The following is a 16192-nucleotide window of genomic DNA, read 5'->3' on the forward strand; positions in this document are numbered from 1 at the left end:
CTTCCAAGATGAAGCTCGGGATAAAATCAGACCTCAGATCCCAATGTATTGAATGCAACACCGAACAGAACAATTTCACAGTCAACTGCTCCTGCTTCGTAAGGCTACTTGTTTTGACATAAACTTGTTATTTCTTGCCATGCTGTCCAAGGTCATCTCCCCGTGGCCACCCCTGCCCCACGGCTGTTCTCCCGGTACAGCCCACACACCACCAGCACCCAGGTGTCCCCGACCCACGGGGCCGCGCTCGACTCTGCAGGAACATTTCCCTTCCCAGGGACACCTTAACCAGCTGCCTACAAATATTCCAGCTCAGCACCACAGCAACAGGGGTGTTTTCTTCTTAGAAGGCTCCTTAAAGCCCAGCTCATGTGAGAGGGATGCTTCAGGAACCCTAATGCGGAATTTTCTGCTAAATCTCCACCTTCAGCAGTGACTTTGCTGAGTGCGCCACCGAAATACCCTCCGTGAAGAGTCCCGGACAGACACCACACACAATGGCCATCTCATGGAGGATCCTCCCCTCGAGCCCATTGACTGCTCAGTCCCAGGGTACCCCAGGGAGGGAGCAGCACCTCAAACCTGTTGGTGCTAACGCCTTTGTTATGTGCACAGGGAGAACAATGCACAGAAAATACAGACAATCGACAAATCACTACCAGTGGGGAAACTGGTACATGATCTCACGGCAGCAGTTTACTCGAGGGAAAACTTAACATATTAAGTTATAATTTAATGTGGGAATTTCACAGATTCTTACTTCCACCTTTTATATTTAGATGCTATCAATATATTTTTTCAGGCTACAACATAAAAATAAATACACGGAGCATTCTGAGTTATAGTAAGACATTTCAGGCTACACACCTCACACCCTTATTTTTTTAAAAAAAAAAAAAACAACAACCAAACATTAAAACAAGTTCCTGAGCTTGGAATATCCAGCTTGAGACTGAGAAGAGTCAGTTTCTTTTTTTTTTAAAAAAAAAACCACCAACGAAACATGAAAACAAGTTCCTGAGCTTAGAATATCCAGCTTGAGGCTGAGAAGAGTCAGTTTCTCAGACCACGTGTTTAAAACAAGTTCCTGAGCTTGGAATATCCAGCTTGAGACTGAGAAGAGTCAGTTTCTCAGACCACGTGTGACCAACACTTTCCAGTGAACAAACACAAAAAAACCCAAACAAAAAACAAACAAACAAAACCCCCAAACAAAACAAAAAAAATCCAAACAAAAAAAAATCCTCAAACCAAAACAAAAAAAACCATAAACCAAACAAACAAAAGAAACCCACCACAAACAGACACAACCCAACAATCTCAGGCACCAGAGCATGCCCTGAAGAGCCATGTCTATACCCCAAGGGATGGTGACTTCACCACCTCCCTGGGAAGCCTGTTCCAGTGCCTGACCACCCTCTCAGGAAAGTCATTCTTCCTAATATCTAATCACGGGGACACCCCGACCAGCGGCCCTCAGAGAGCGGGTACCCCCCCAGCCCCACGCCTGCCCACGCCGCAGCCCAGACTCCTGCCCTCCTGTTCCCACTCCCTTTGCTCTGATCACAAACTCCATCAAGGAAGCCTTCCCTAGGATAAACGTGGTGCCTCAAACCAACAAAACCCTGCTGATGGATACACAGAACCCCTTTTTGGAGGGGAAACAAGAAGAATAAAGAGAAAAACCTCTCTAGAGGCCAACAGTCCTCGTGACGACACTAACAGCTTCTATCAGTATTTTCCTTAAAACAGCCTCATTTGAACTAGAGTTTCAAAGTTGCCCCAGGCAACTCTAAAAATAAAGAGCTAAAGCAGAACTGGTCCTTTGGTGACAGAGGAGAGAAAAGGAGAGCAGAAACCACCGCCTGCACCGGGTGACTGCAATGGGACTGATTGATGCTTCCCCCCACGAGACCTAACCTTTGATCTGATCCCCACATTCTCCAGCCCACCCAGAGCCCCCAGCACCTCCAGCACACCCCCCTGCTGCTGCTGAGCATCCACAGGGCCACGGCACTTCTCAGCTGAGAGTGATAAAGAATCTGGGCGCTTCATCTTTTCTACTCCATCCTCACAGCTGGCTCCCAGGGGGTGCCCAGCCCACTGCCCCCCATAGCTCCGCTTCAGGGCAGGGACCCCCCAGCTCACCAAGCCACAGCCTTGGCACCAGGAACTGGTCCCCCCACTGGATGGGGACCAAGTGTCGGTGACACTCATCCTGGGACTGGGAGGGACTGCAGCTTCTGCCTTGGGTACCATCTCTGCTCGGGAGATGCTGCTTTTACAGAGCTCTAAAGCCTGGCCAAAATGACCCTCCACTTCACTCACTCTTGAAAAACCTCAACTGTAATATCCCAAGGAATGAAAACAAGCCTCAAACAGCATTTAAACCGTAACAGCAACAATTCACTATGCTTTTTGAGTTTACGTGCCCGCTCTTGGTGAAGCCAATGCCCAGTCCTGCACAGACAGGGCCATTCATGGCTATCACCCAGTGGCACAGTGCCCTGGGGACCAGGCTGGGGAGAGCAGAGCTGGAGGGCTTACTGCAGCCAAACCAAGCTCCATCCCCTGGGGGCACCCCTCAGCCCCCCCTTGCCCCTCTGTCCCACGGACCCGGGCACCCACACCACCCCCATCCCAAACCCACCACGTCCTGAAGAAGGTGGGGCTGCAGGTCTCACCAGCCCCTCTCCACAGCCCCAGTGTTTGCTGCCTCTCACGGCAAGACTTGCCACGAAAGATGGATTTAAGAACACCATTTGTCAAATTGTTTCCTTATTCAACTACTTTGTAAAGTTTTGAGTGGTTCTGTTCAGTTTTAAAGCCCAGTAAAACCAACATTCAGCCTGTCCCCATGGTTAAAAGAGCAAAAGGGAGCTGAAGCCAAACACAGCAATGAATGAAGCCCCTCAGCAGGAGCAGTGTCGGCTTTGCCTTTGGACTCAACCCCCTGCCCCTCGCCCAGAGGCTGGAGAAGTGTCACCGAGGAGGGGTCTGGGTCTCAGTGGGGTGGCAGTGGGTGCGCTGTGTGTCCCTGGGAATGCTGCCGGGGAGGGGAGAGGGAGGGCAGGAGACACACAGAGACACACACAGCTTATCTGCAAGAACAGCCCGGGCTGAGGACAGAGCCTGACACATCTGTGATTTCACCCAGACGCCAGATAACAGTTTTTAAGCTAATTGGTTCTGACAGGCAAAACATTTCTTCTGAATTTATACAGAGCATCCTTTTACAGCTCCTCAACGTGTTTTCTGAGCGACAACTGATAAGGCGTCCCCGGGTCTGTCCAAACACAGTGTCCCAGTCAGAGCTTCCCAGTGGCAGCTCCCGGGCTGTCGCTGCTCGGGGGCCTCAGGTCCTGTGCTGCTCCACAGCTCGGGCACTGACGGGCAGGGAAGGAGCCAGGAAAGGGTTCAAGAAACGGCCTCCTTCACCTTCCCGACCCAAGCGCATTTCGCTGCCTAAAAAAGAAAAATAAAGCTGCATCTTTAGAATAAACCAGCCCAAATTTCCCATGACACTAACAAAGGGGGTGGTCAGTGTAAGAGGAAAACTGAGGGGAGAGAGGAGAGGTGATGGGATCTGCACAGCGTCCACCAGGAGACAACAAGCCTTTGCCCAGCCAAGCAGCACAACTCGGACACTGAGGAAATAGAGACACTGAAATCTGACATTCTAGAAATTCCATTTGGTTTTGGTTAACACTTACTCAACAGAGATGCCTAACAAACAGCTGAATAAGACCTCGTCTGATACAGAATAATTAATCACAGAGCACTTGGTCTGCATCACAGGATGTTTAAAAAATTCATAGGATAATAGGGCATGATTTTTACAGTGTATCAGATTAATAAAAATCATACAACATGGACAACTCTTACTTTAGAAACAAAAGCATCTAGAAAAGTAGCCCTCCAAAGATATAAAAAAGGAAAGGGGAAAGGAGAAGAAATCTTCATTTTATCTTGGAGCTGACACAGTTTTCCTTTTGGGAAATTTTCCACAATGTGCATCCTCTAAAATGTGCCTTGCTATCTGGCACACAACCAGCTTAACATCCTGCACAGCACAAACAGATCACCTTCTACAAACACGGGGGGTTTTATTCCATTTATGCATATATGCAACAAGATTAACACTTTATAACACTTCAAACATCTTAATCTGTTTTGTTCCCATTTGTTAATTTACTTTGTATGCAAAATGATATACACCCCAACTACTTCATTCAGGTTTAACCATTTCCATCTAAATTTAAAACACTGCACTCAATATAATAGGTACTAATTTCTCTGTAGGCACATCACCCACCTCCCCTTGGCCCCACAGGTGCCAGCCCCGGCACAGCTCTGCTCCATCCCACCACTGGAACCTGCTCCATCCCACCGCTGGAACCTGACCGAGAAGCCACCTCAGACCCCATAAATCATGAGTGTTGGCTGAGCTAAAGGAAGCCAGGCTGCTCGCCAGACCCTACAGCTTCACTCCCGACGTCCTCAGTGTGGCCACGGTCACTTCACAACAGGAACAAACACAAAGCCATCTGTCCTCAGAGAGAAAACTTCCTAAAAGCAAGGAGCACCTCCCCCCCAAGGAAAGCGGGCTCCATGGACACCGGCCGTTCCAGGCTGGCGCCCATCCTGGTCTGGACACGAGCGAGCCACGGGGCCGGATGTTTACTATTACAACACACTATTACAGCAAAAATAAGGGATGGAACAGATTTCTTTATGACGGATTTAACAATTAACTGCAGAGGGAAAAAGCCTAGGAAAAAAAAGGTAACTGAGAAGCAGTTACACCACGGCCAACACCGTGGCCGCAGACACTGAAGGGTGCCCAGGCTCCGGTCATTCCAAGGACAAACAGCAGCTACAGAAAGCCCTGGTAGGAGCAGCACAGGTCACGGCTGGAATTTCCACACCGAGTGGAGCTCCAGGTACTGAGTGAGAGCCGGGAGCTGTGCTGGTCCCAGAGCCAGGGCTGCAGAGACAGGGGGTCTGTCCCTCCCCTCCCCGCTGCCCCATCAGCTGTGACGGGGAGGGAGGGGTTTCTAGTAAAGCTGGTCTAGAATTTTAAGTACATAGTAATCTTCTGATAGAAAAAAGGTCTTTGATTAAATGAAAATATGTTATGTTTCCCCCAGTCTCCTGACTGGTATCAGGGAATTTTAAATATCCCACTTAAGCTCTCTTATGTTTATTTTAGGGGAAAAAAAATATAAAAATCAGCATTTCCCAGGGTAAAACTCAAGAGTTTTGAGCTGTCATAAAGTTTTTATTTTCTTAAATTTAAGAATACAGTATTCCCACACACCTTAGTAAACTTCCTATTTTCAAAGGCAAAAACTATCCTCTTCTTTTCTGTTTACTTAGCAAAAGAGGTGATGGTGTATTCAGCAGCCCATTGCCATGGCAACGGTTTAATGAAACCTTTTCCATGGGGAGAGGGTTTTTGGAAAGTTGTTTTGTTTGATTTAGAGATTATTGATTTAGAGATCTATTTAATTCCTACTCTTATAACCTTGGTTTTAAGTGCCAAACAGCAGTTTCAGGCCAACAGCAGAAGGACCCAAAGGCGGGGGGCAGGCAGAGGGATGCTGAGCACAGAGCCTGCCCTGAGGGACAATTGCTGCAGGGGAAAAACAATGGCAAAAAGTGAATCTGGCCCTCTGTCAGCAGGATGGAGGGGGTGACAGACGGACACAGGGGGTTCTGCTCCACCTTCACCTTCTCTGCAAGTCCCGGAGGTCCTGCTGCACCTCAGGCAGACACCGAATGAGAATGACACGCTGGGGAAACCAGGAAGTTTCTACAGCTCTGGTCCTACAAGCAACTTCCACCATTCTGTTAGAGCTGACAGCAGGAGTCTTCATCTGCCTAACATCACTTGAACGCACCAGTTCACGAGCCCAGAGTCATATGCCCTGGTTTTCTCTGGTTTTAAGACACTCTGTGGGATTGGAAAAAAGAAAAAAAAAAAAAAAAAAAAAAAAAGAAAAGAAAAAAAAGAAACCCACAGCGGTTTTGGCAGCATTTGTAACACAAAACACTTCTGTAATAGCAAAACCCTGTGGGCCTCAGGCAGGCAGAACCGCTACACGCAGCACCTCCTGCGCTCCAGGGGCAGAGAGGAACGTCATCTGCCCAACAGACAGTGAGCACACAGACAACGTATGCTTAAGGAGAGGGGATTTTTAAAGATCGATTGAAGCACGTGATTAACACCTTGAAGCCGTGTATTCATAGAAGCATTGCTGAAAGCAAAAGTCAGCAGCCAACAGAAATGCACTGTTCTGTCAAATGCATCAAATACAATCTCTAACTCTGAGTTTACCTGTGATCGGCTGGATGTTAGGCTTTAGCCTGCTGCAATAAAAACAGCCACTCCAGAAAATCAGTGGTAGAATCCTGGAGTTACTACCAGTATATTAAGTGTTAAACAAACAAAATTCTCCATGCCAGAGCCTGCTGTCCCACAGGAAAGCACCCAGTGCATTAAGACACCTGGAGAAGTGATCCCTGGCTCACCTACAGTGCAAAGGTTCTCCAGCATAAGGACAATTCTCTCCCTCCTCCCCAAACTCCTAACCAGCCCCGCGGCTCTCCTGGGATTCTCTCACACCCATGGCAGTAGGGATGCCCCAGTGGAACAGCAGGAGAGCCATGGACCATGGCGAGGGTCCTTGCCTGAACCCTGGCCCCTGCCAGGGATGCTCCTGCCCAGGCTACGGTGCAGGGCAGGGAACCCACCACAAACCCACCCCCAGTCAGGGGGGCAGGAGCAGGATGGGGTGGGAGGAAGCCCTTGGGAACCCACCAGGAGCTGGGTTAGAGCCAAGGGCAGGAGAGCTCACCATGGAAGGCCAGTGCCGCCAGGAACAGTCGCACAGCCCTCGCTGCACGGGGAGGGAGGGCAGGAACACAACACACATCACAGCCAGCAAACAGCAGCTCTTACCCACACCCCACAGATCCTACACCAAAGGCAAAGCTGGAACTATTCACATTCCAAAAAGGAGGCTTAAGCAAGTTTCTTTTTTCACAGTTTCTTTGTAAAGGCTGTAAGAGACACCCAAAGGTGCCTTTGGGCAAAGCAAAGAGGAGGTCCATGCCTGGTCCAGCCCAACACCTTCCCTGCACAGCCACGGCTGAGAACTGACACTGCTGGCCTCAGACAGCACACCTGAAGATTAAACAAACAGAAACTCTTCTGTCTGTACGTTCTGTGATACAGCCCTTAAAGAAATCAACAACATCATGAAACTCTGCCTTTCTTCTTCTTCCTAAAAACAGCCTCTAAAAGAGCCTTCCTAAAAAGAGCCTTCCTACAAAGAGCCCACCCCATCGCCCAGTCCCGCTTCCCGTGCGGAGGGAAGGGAAGGGGTGCAGAGATTCACCACGCTTCCCCTCTCAGCAAGATCTGCTTCTCCACAAATAGCATCTCTGGTACTGGAACACTTTGAAGAACACTGAGGAAAGCCTCAGGGACCCACCAGATACCTCCACTAACTCCATCATCCGGTAACAAAATTATTCCTCAGTCCTAAGTGGCTCCAGTGCTCCTGAGGATGAAAGCACTGGAAAGAACCGAGGCTGCAGAAACCACTGCTTCATTTCTGCTTCCCAGAGGTGGGAATTCACGTTGGGAATAATCCTGCGACTCACAGCTGGGTAGAGGACGGGAATTCACGCTCTGCTGCTGACTCTCATCCCGCATCGCATAAATACAAGGCTGCTAACATGAAACCTCAGAGTCCAGAAAGCAGCAGCAGCCTGAGATGGGGAAACAGGTCCCACGAGGAGCAGCTTTCCCCCTGCACTGCAACTCAGAAAAAGCAGGTCCCATTTTCCCTCCAACCCTCATTCTCCAGGTCCACATCTAGAAAAGAAAACTTTCATATTTTTTACATATACAACATAAGGTTATGAGCAATGAACAGCCAGTGTCCCTCAAGCTTCCGAAGGACCTGACCAGCCTCCCCAGCTCTACTCAAAAGCTCCTGGTGCCGCTGGCTGAGAAATTTTAGACATTCCTCGGTGCCTGAGAAGGCAAGGGTTGCCAAGGCCAGCTGAAATACTGACCTACGCTGCCCTGGGCAGACAGGCTGCGGAAAGCATCGAAAACCCTCCACTTTAAGTAAATGGAAGACAAATCGCAACACTGTACATTTCAGAAAGTATTTTATGGCTTCTCTCAGTATCCAACATGGCAAATCACCCACCTGCACATACACCCCGAAGTAACAGCTCAAATCACATCCATTGCAGCCCATAAATCAGAAGAGTACTGATACCCTCAGCCTTTTCCTGGAAAATAAAGTGCCTCAGGTGATACATATCGTTGGTCAAAACAATGTGAGTAAAAGGCAATACTGCTTTTAGTGTCAATAACAGCATTATGAGGTAATGTTTATATGTCTGGAAGCAGAGCTAAAAAATTTCCATTATACAGATGAGCTGAAATGATGTAATATTTCCTAGAGTCATTTAAAAAAATGTAAGCATCTCCAGGATCTTGGCTTGACTATTCTTCACGCCCAAGATAAACCTCGATGACGGTTTGTTTTAAAAACAATGTGTGGAAACTTTTCCTTCTAAAAGCAAAAAATAAATTATGAGTGCTACAGGAAACCTGAATAAACACCAACACTCGGGCTCTGCAGAGCACAAACAATGGCAAGGAGACGACTGCTGGAGAAACGGGGGCCTGAGGAGCACCCAGCATTCAAAGCCTGTTGCCAGGATGTAAGGAGTCTGGCCAACAAGAAGAGCACTCAACAGAAAAACCTGTGAGTCTGAGGTGCAGGAGGTGCCCTCAGAAAGCACGTCTGTGTGTCTGCTCCTGGGCTGGGCTTCCCTCCTCCCCAGCCACCGGCATCCTCTGCGCCCACTGCATCCTCCTCTTGTGTCTTTAACAGCCACAGGGATAAAAAACATGAAATGTACAAATAACTGACTACAGGAATAAAACAGAATAAAGCCAGAAAAATTCCAAATGAGATGCCTATACACCTGTCAGTCTGTAATATGCAAAAGACTGACCAAAGGAGTGCCTGGAGCCCGTCAGCCCATGAATGAAGGTAACAAGACCAACGTAAATTGAATAAACTCAAAGGCACCAAATCCCAGTGATAATATTTTCCCCTAATACAGCACTTCGTCTTTGACTTCAGAAATCTGGCTCTCAGTGGCAACCAAAAAAAAAGAGACTGAGAAATAAAATTCGTAATTCCCCTGGAAACTATTTAAAAAATCATTCAATGTAAGTCTCAGTTATACAGTTCATCTGTGTAAAACTCAGCTGTACAGTTCATCTCACCATCACACGCAGCATTCTCCAGATTAAGGTCACCACAACTTGGAGACGTAACTATTTATAAAATTCATGTAAACACCTCTGTCAACTTGTTGCAAAGCAGTTCAAATAAAGCACTAGTTATTTGTTGTTCTCTGCTAAGAAAGCAGTACAGATCTACCTGACACACAGCAGATAAATCGTACAAAGCATGGAAAGGAACTCAAGCGAGGAAGGTTAAGAGACACAGAAAACTTGACACTAAGAGTCCTTTTTGTTATTCCTTCAATAAATGACTCAAACTCTCCCCTCACCATTTCTCACCTCCTAGAGCTCCCTGTCCAAATTTTTCCAGTCTCACACAACAGCACAGCAAAGCAATTCCAGTTCCCAGCTGTACACTCAGCATTCCAGGCGACCAATCTATAGCCAAGGCAATGCCTTCTATGGGACACATCATCACTCACTTCGGAAATTTCTTTTTAAATTAAGTTAAAATGTTAATGGCTATTGATTTCATGAGGTGAAATACCTCTGACCTTGAGGCTACGCCAAGGGCAGGGAAAACCCCAGAGGTTCTCCATTCCATAAGGAGAAAGGGAAGACAAGGGCAGGTCGGGCAGGGGGAAATGGCAAGTTGTACCTGGGTCCAAGGGCACAATGAAAAGCACTAAAAGTCACAGTACTGGGAGGGACCCAGTACCCACTGATGTGCTGTCATACATCTGTATTACACTGTGCCATTATTTTCAGACTTGCTGGGTATCAGGGCAGACTTCCCAGTGAGAGGAGACAGGTCTCTGCAGGAGCTGGGGTAATACGGGTCCACTCGGGAGCTCATGACACAGAAGTCAAGAGAAGAGCCTAAAGAACAGGCTTTGAAGAGTTAGGCAAGAAAACTTAACTGCACAGAATAGTCTTTAAGTAGGAGTAGCAGTCTTAAATAAGGACCTATTGCATAAGATAAATTTATGCTTGCATTTTACTCTTTTACCTCTTGCCTGTTGAACTCCCACGAGCTGTAACATCTTATCTGCATAAGGAATCTAAATTGGTCTTTAAAAAGCTTTGTAGAGATTTCAATTTTATTTGAAAAGTTACTTATTTCTTTTCTTGCCAACAGAGGCGAAAAATAAGCCCTTTACCAAAAAACGCAGTGGGTAAGGGAGCGTTTGGTAAGAAGCAAACATGGATGGTGAGGGCTTTGTTTCAGCTTGATTTGCCATAGGGAGGGGAAGAAATCCCGGGAAACTGAGGCACTCACACCATGAAGATCCGCACTGGAAAGATACAATGGCTGCGTGGCACTCTCTGCAGAAAAAAAATTCTACATTTGAAAGGATAAATGTTTAAAACAGCTTATTTACAACACTAAATGTGGGGGACAGAGATGCAAAGAGGTATCTCGTGTTAACCTTGCCCCCTCTCCAGCAGTTGGTGGTGGTCTGTCACCCCTAACTCCCCACACTGACCACTGCAGACACCTTGGGGTTCCCCAGCCAACCTCCCAACGAGTGCCAGTGGAACCAGTCACCGGCACCCCCCTGCCAAAGCTGTCCAGGAGGGACAGGATTTCACTGGCCAGAAGGCCAAAAGCCTTCTGAAGGAAGCCACACACCTGGGGCTGTGGCCAGGGAGTGAGGCCACTGCTCATCCCCACGCTCCCTGGCCCTGCCAAGGGAGAACCTGGCTTTCATGAGCAGGAACTCAACGGAAAGAGCCATCATCTCCCATTCCTCAGTCCATGCCTTCGTCCTTGTTGACACCACAATAATCTTTCCCCTCACATTAAGGAGTGAATTTTTCTATTAAAATTTGTATGTTTTCATTATATAGTCCACACGGTAGCTATAAAACATTTTATTTCATCAGCATTGAATAGATGGGTTTCTCCTTTCTAACCAGGATTCTTCTTCCCAGCGCTGGGTGGAGCAGAGCCCTGTTTCCTACCCTCCTGGCAGGGAGCAGTTTTCCCTCCTGCTGGCAAAAACTCTAACCCTTTTCCCATTCTCCTTCTTGGTCAGCAGTAGGGTCTTCTCCAGGAACATCTGGGGACAGGCAAACAGAACGAGACTCACGAAAAGGTGTGGGGAGAGCCCTTGTCTCATAAGAATGTTTACTACACTAGTTCAGATTTTGTAATTTTGTAAATACTATTACTATCTCAGGCTCACAAAACGTAACAGCGGTAAGAGATAAGGGGGAAACCCCCCAGTAATGGAAGCAGAGGGGCTCTTGTGCTGGGTCATCAGCTGGGGCTGCTCCGAGCTCAGTACCAGGAGCCCCAGCCGTCAGGAAGGGCTGGGGTTTGACATCACACACACAGCATGAGGCCAGAACTCCTGAACTCAGGTGCCTCCGTGTCAGCCCAGAACAGGTATCCACAGATTCTAAAACACAAAACAACCAAACTTGACGGCAACTTCAAAGCACACGCCCGACCAAATTGTCCCAGTGTCCCTCCATCAAGCAGCTAAGCTGGGAACCTCATCTACATCAACTCAAAAGCTAAATTTTAAAAAGTTTAAAAAACCAGGTAAGGACATTGTACCAAAGGGAATATGAGCTGCTTGTTCCTCTCAGGTTCTCATCTGACATGTCCATGGGTCATCAGGCAACGCACTCAAACCATTCACCAGCCAGAGGCCAGGGCCCCGTGTGCCAGGGGGAGGGGGCTGGACTTTGGTGGCTAAACCAAGGAGATGCAAATGCAGTGCTGCTCCTGTCCCTGCCCGCACACAGACAGCACTCCTGAAGGTAAGCGGGGCATCCACCTTCTCACCTGCTGCAGATGCTGTTAAAACCTGACTTGAGGGTCTGCAAGAACATTCTTGTAGAAATCACACTGGGGTTTGCCTACAGCAGGAATTTCATTTAAGGGCCTGCAGCCTACGCAAGGGAAAAAGATGCAAGGCAGGAGGGAAAGAGACAGACGATGTCCCCAGACTCACATTCCAAGTAAGTGCTGGAGCTAAGAACCGATTTCAGGTCTTTTTGACCCTTGCCTAATGTCTTGTGCCCGCACAGGACACACTGCCCCTGTGAATTTTTAAGAGAGAATAGCCATAGATGACACAGGAAAGCTGCAAAACAGACTAAACAAAATGTCAAGGACTTTGCTGAAAGCCTCTTGTGGCTTTTCTGTTTTGCTCAGCAGACAGCATTCCAAAAGGACTTGACACACTCTTCAGTTCTAAAGCATCTAACTCAGACACCTCTCAAACCTGAGCCTTCCTTAACAAGAAATTACTTATGTCTTAGTACAATCCCTTTACCCCACTTGTTATCTCCCTCCTCTGCTATAGGTGCCCTTGTTTATTCCCCTTCCCAAACAGCAACAGTCCTTCCAGTCAGCATCAACATAATTGCATTTCTCCAAAGGGAAGCAAATTACCCAGCATTAATGGATGTCGTTCACCACAAAACCTCCTCAAGCCTCCAGCCACCACCACACACGCCTGAACAGCACCAGAGAAGTGCTGCAGCTCCTCCTCTCACTGCCCAGTGTGCGACAGGCAGGTCTCCGTGTGTCTGGAACACACCAGGGCCAGGGCTTCAGCCCAGCTTCAGTAACACTTAGTACAGAGGGAAGACAGTAAATGCTTCTCCTCTCCAACAGTGCAGAAAGTATCTCTGAGTCAAAGCTGGTTTTCATTCTGATTTCCTCCCCTCCTGTCCCCCCAAGAGTAAGGGAGCTTTGGTTCTTGTACGTGGCAGCTCAGAGAGGATTACAGACTTGCTATATTAACACAGACAAGTTTTTAGGAAACCGACATCACTTATTTCTTAAGAATCACCAATCAAATAATAAAAATGATTGAACAAAACCACATTGTTTTTATTTATAAAGATGATACAGTCTATGCAGCTCACCCCTTCTAAGCTGATCTTATCCCATGAGATAATGCAACTTAGTCTGGGCTTCATCTGAAATCAGATAAACTTTAGGTTTAGTCATGTTTATGTTTTAGATGTGCTTGTTTCTATAAACACCCTTCAGGAACTGGATGCCAGAAGCTCAAACGCAGTGCAATTTGCAACTGAGTACCCAAGGGCAGTTTTGTGTTACAAACAATAACAACTTGAGTTCATCTCCACTACCCAAAAGGAAAAAATCACCACTGCGACATTGGGGACACAGCAGGGACAGCACTTTCCAGACACACAACGCAGCATGGGTTTCATTTATAGACATACCTGAAACCTCACAAAGCCTTGTGAAAAAGGCAGAACGAGGAGTTCCATATTATAATCAACATTGAAATGAAGCCTGTAGCCTTACCGAGCGAAATAGCCTTGTCTGCGTTCCTTCTTCTCTTCCTTGGTCTCCATTCTGTACAGTCCCAACGGGCAGGGCCAGCGGCCGCGCGCGATGCTCCCTTCCACCTCAGCACCTCATAGCCGGGCACAGTCCCCTGTATGTAACATGTGAAAAGAGGATGTTCATAAATCAACCTGTCAAGAACAGCTATAAAACCCAACAGGGCTGTGGAAACACAACTGACCCAGTGACAAAGCCAAGTAAAAGTTTAACCAGTCCCTGCTCGCCCAGGGAGACAAAGCCAATGCCCACACCCCGGGCAGGGTCTCCGGCGGGGGACAGACCCTGCCCAGCGGGTAACACGCAGAGCAGCAGCCAGGGAGAGAGCCCTGGGAGGACTGACATCTTTTGCAAGCCGTTTGTTAAACAGTTTATACCAAAACATCTTCCTGGTGTCATGTGTTTTATGGAGAGGAAGATCAAAAGCAGCTTTGGAAATACCCAGTACAAACAGCCCAGTCAGAAAGACACATGATACTCACTTTATAAAAACTCTGTCAAATAGTGAGAAATAAGAAAGCTTTAAAGCAATCTAAAGAAAAGAAGAGATCTCCACACTCTTTACAGTGGTTTGACCGCTGTGAACAATCCCCAGTGTCCCCAGTGACCCCGGCGTCCCACGCCGAAACCATCACCTCTTTGCAGAAGGCCCTGCTGAGGCACTTGGGAACCAGAGGTTGGGAATTTCAGAAGGATCAGCAATTCCTGCAGCTAGCACTACGCTACATCAGCTGCTCTCCAAGAATCCTGCCTGGACGCGTCCCCTCCTCCCCTCCCCAACACCCCGACGGGCACACCATGGGACGAGTGAGCCTCCAAAGGGCTCTGTACCAGTGCCACAGGCTACAGCACAAACCAGAGCTTCCCACTAAGTGTTTTAGTCTAATGGGCTGTGTAACAAACAAATGGAAGCCACACAAATTATGATTTGCAGCAAAAGGAGAAAATTCCTCTGGGACCTAATCAGTTCCCATTATTTTCCCCTGCATTAAAGGATCATAAGCTACAAACTGCCAGATGTCAGCAAAAGAGATAATGTAGCAGAAATAGACTAATCTACTTGAAAAGCCCAAGAACATGCCATGCTAGGTTCTATCAGAAACACCATAATTTTCTCTCCATATTTATGGAGCATCAGTCCACAGCAATTAAAGTCCATTCCTTCAAAAGGCACTTTTTCCTACTCATTAATTTTGAATACATCCGGCGCATCAAAAAGAATCTGGTCTCTCTGCTCCCCACGCGTCAGGTGGAGTCTCCCAGCAATGGTCACTCCTGAAGTGCAGATTAGCCCGTGACACCTCTGGCTTTAGGAGAACACTGTTCTACCCCCACAGGTTAAGGCATGTCCAGCCTTCAGCCTGACACGGACACCTACCCCACGGCACCCACTGTCCTGCCCAGAGGTCCAACACGTGCTTCCCAGGAGCTTCAACACATCTCTGTCTTCCCAGCTGGGGCAGACCCTTAGGTCTGGAGCAGATGAGCAGGGGTGGCTCTGTCAGGGCTGTGTTTACAGTGAACCCCCAAGCTCGGAGCTGCAGCCCCACAGCACACCCTCCCCAGGGGCCCAGGTCCACAGACACCAGGAACCACCACGGAGCACCCGGAGAAGCTAAACCCACCGGGACGGTGGGAAGGAGGAGAGGGAAGTGGGGGAGCCCCCTCACCTCACTGTTGTGGGGTGAGCAGGGACCAAGGGAGGGAGGTGAGAGCTGGCCTCGGGGCATCACCTCCCGCAGCTCCAGAGCCGCTCACACCGGGGGGGGAATAAACCAAGAACTGAAAAAAAATTAATTATATTCACAACAGATGGGCAGCCAGAAAATTGCAATGTTATCCAGAGACCAGAAGTAACAAAGACATTCGGGGGATTTTTGTCTTTCTTTTGCTAATAAAAGTGCACAGGGATCTCATATCCGGTCACCAACTAATGAACGTTTCCACAATAAAATGATTCAACATCAGGTCCCACTCTGTTGACTTAAAACTTATTTAGCCCACCTCTTCAGAGGAAACATAGGTGATGTTCTAGGAAGGCGTATTTATGGCTCAAAATTACACTTTGAAAACACAGTACTGGGCAAAGCAAAGTGCTGAGGAGCCCTGACTGCACAACCTCTGCGTTCGCTTTTTTTTTTTCCTTAGAATTTTTCATGTACCAGTTGGCTTTAAGGAAGGAAAAAAAAAGCAGCCTGCCAGCTGGGAGGGTCACAGCGTAACCTGCAGTAACCGCTACTGAAAACCAGTATTTCTGAGAGGTCCTTTCCAATTTTTAGTTCTTTAAGCAGTAAGAGAACAAAAGCCACATTTACTTCACAGGTTGTCACTGGTGCTTTGAAGCCACATCAAACAAAGCAAACCAACTCTGCACTTCCCCTCTGCCTCCTGCGTATCTCCCAAGAAAGAAATCCCAGATATTCTTTGTTAACATTAACTGCTTAAAATATTAGTAAGGATATACGATTAAAATGAATCTTGGTTGCCTGGTAGAGACAGAGACCAAATCAGGCAGACTATTAAAAACGTACATATTTGGAGGTTTTTATAGGCTGGGAGACAGACACCTC

The 16192-nt window shown here is 47.7% G+C and overlaps 1 protein-coding gene across 5 annotated transcripts in view; it reads right to left on the reverse strand.

Moving 5' to 3' along the window:
- LOC106896557 (nuclear receptor coactivator 7) overlaps window positions 1-16192 on the reverse strand; it is a 69795-nt gene that overhangs the window by 34895 nt on the left and 18708 nt on the right. For all 5 annotated transcript variants that reach the window (XM_014956645.1, XM_014956646.1, XM_014956642.1 and 2 more), the window contains exon 2: window positions 13584-13716. In XM_014956645.1, the coding sequence (XP_014812131.1) occupies window positions 13584-13633 (50 nt within the window). In that variant the 5' untranslated portion in view covers window positions 13634-13716. The remainder of the gene's footprint in view (window positions 1-13583; window positions 13717-16192) is intronic.

Source organism: Calidris pugnax, unplaced genomic scaffold (assembly GCF_001431845.1).
Source record: "Calidris pugnax isolate Ruff unplaced genomic scaffold, ASM143184v1 scaffold320, whole genome shotgun sequence".
Taxonomy (NCBI): Eukaryota; Metazoa; Chordata; class Aves; order Charadriiformes; family Scolopacidae; genus Calidris; species Calidris pugnax.